General features: G+C 60.4%; 1 protein-coding gene across 1 annotated transcript in view; it reads right to left on the bottom strand.

Moving 5' to 3' along the window:
• DNAH10 (dynein axonemal heavy chain 10) overlaps nucleotides 1–1,458 on the bottom strand; it is a 126,154-nt gene that overhangs the window by 19,108 nt on the left and 105,588 nt on the right. The window contains exon 63 of the mRNA XM_006149228.2: nucleotides 840–1,119. Coding sequence (XP_006149290.1) covers nucleotides 840–1,119 — 280 coding nt within the window. The remainder of the gene's footprint in view (nucleotides 1–839; nucleotides 1,120–1,458) is intronic.

Raw genomic sequence — 1,458 nt, forward strand, 5'->3', positions numbered from 1 at the left:
CCGAGGGTGGTCCGAGCCCACACTCGGGAGCAGGGGACCCACTCCCGGCCCACACCGCTCTGGACAACGCTGCAGCCCGAGGGGCGACGAGCCAGGAGCACAGACACGGAAGCCAGGCTCCCATGTGCGGGGGTCTCCGAAGAGACCGAGGGAGATGCGACACACGCACTTCCGCTTTTTGGGTACCAAAATAAACTCACACTTTAATTCCTTCATTTCACAAACGTTCTGAAGTGGCTAATATCAAGGGACCCTAGTACATCAAAATCTAATGAATGCATTTAAACGGCTACACGGCAACCCTAACAAACGGCTGGCAGGTCGAGGTTAAGGCTCTGGATCCCACACGGCCGATGGTGCGGCTCGAGTCCTGGTCCTGGTGGCTTGAAAAACACACTGGGCATGAGTGTGCACTTGCCCGAAAGCCTAAGAGGAGAATGGAGGCGAAGGGACTGTGGCTCAGCCACACCTGGGGGTGATTTCTCACTTTCCCTTTCTGTCTCCCTCTCTCTGGTGAGCACACACATCCTGTGGGGAAAATTTTTTTAAATGAGAAACGGCACCCAAGCCCTACCGGAATTCAACAAGAGGAGGAGGAAACCCAAAGTCAGGATGGGTTTAAATCCCCAGCAGACACGCTGCAGCCGGCACACGAGCCCACGGCCCAGGCCGCCCTGACGCCCAGGCCTACACGGCTCCCTTCCAAGGCCCCAAGCCGCCCAGGTGTGGCTTTGTCATAAAGAGCCGACCCACTAAGGTGCGACAAGAGGACAGTCTGGAGCCACTGAGGGAAGGGACACCCCGTGGCAGCCCCGACCTCGGACCCGGTGCACACGTACCCGTGTAGTTGATCACCATGGCCTTCCCGAACACCGACGGGGAGTAGCTGGGGTTGGCCAGCTTGGTGTTGAGGTACAGCCTGAAGCCGGAGTCGTAGTCCACCTCCTTGTCACCCAGGATGATGAACTGCCGTCCCTGGGAGACCCTGACGTTCTTCTCCAGCACGTTGTCGATCACGGGGTCGATGTACTCGTCCACGTCGTGGAACAGGAACGGGGTCCCGTACTTTATGGCCATCTCCAGCTGCTTGAGGAAGTCCGGGTCGTTGAAGGAGGCCACCTGGAAAGGGGGGCAGATGCAGACCGCCAGCGGTCCCGGTGGTCGTCCCCCAAAGCTCCCGTGCTGGGACTCGGGCGTGCTGCAACCGTATGATGTCATGGCACCGTGGGGTCCCAGGGTGAGGCCTCGGGGTGTGATAATGCCATCGCAGCAGGCCCCCCGACACAGCAGGTCCCCTGACACAGCAGGCTCCACGACACGAAAGGTCCCTGGACACGGCAGGCCTCCGGACATGGCAGCCCCCCCAACACAGCAGGGCCCCCAACATGGCATGGCTCCAGACATGGCAGGGCCCCGGACATGGCAGGTCCCCCAACACGGCAGGTCCCCCGACATTGC

This window comes from Tupaia chinensis, unplaced genomic scaffold, assembly GCF_000334495.1.
Source record: "Tupaia chinensis unplaced genomic scaffold, TupChi_1.0 Scaffold000258_1, whole genome shotgun sequence".
Lineage (NCBI taxonomy): Eukaryota > Metazoa > Chordata > Mammalia > Scandentia > Tupaiidae > Tupaia > Tupaia belangeri.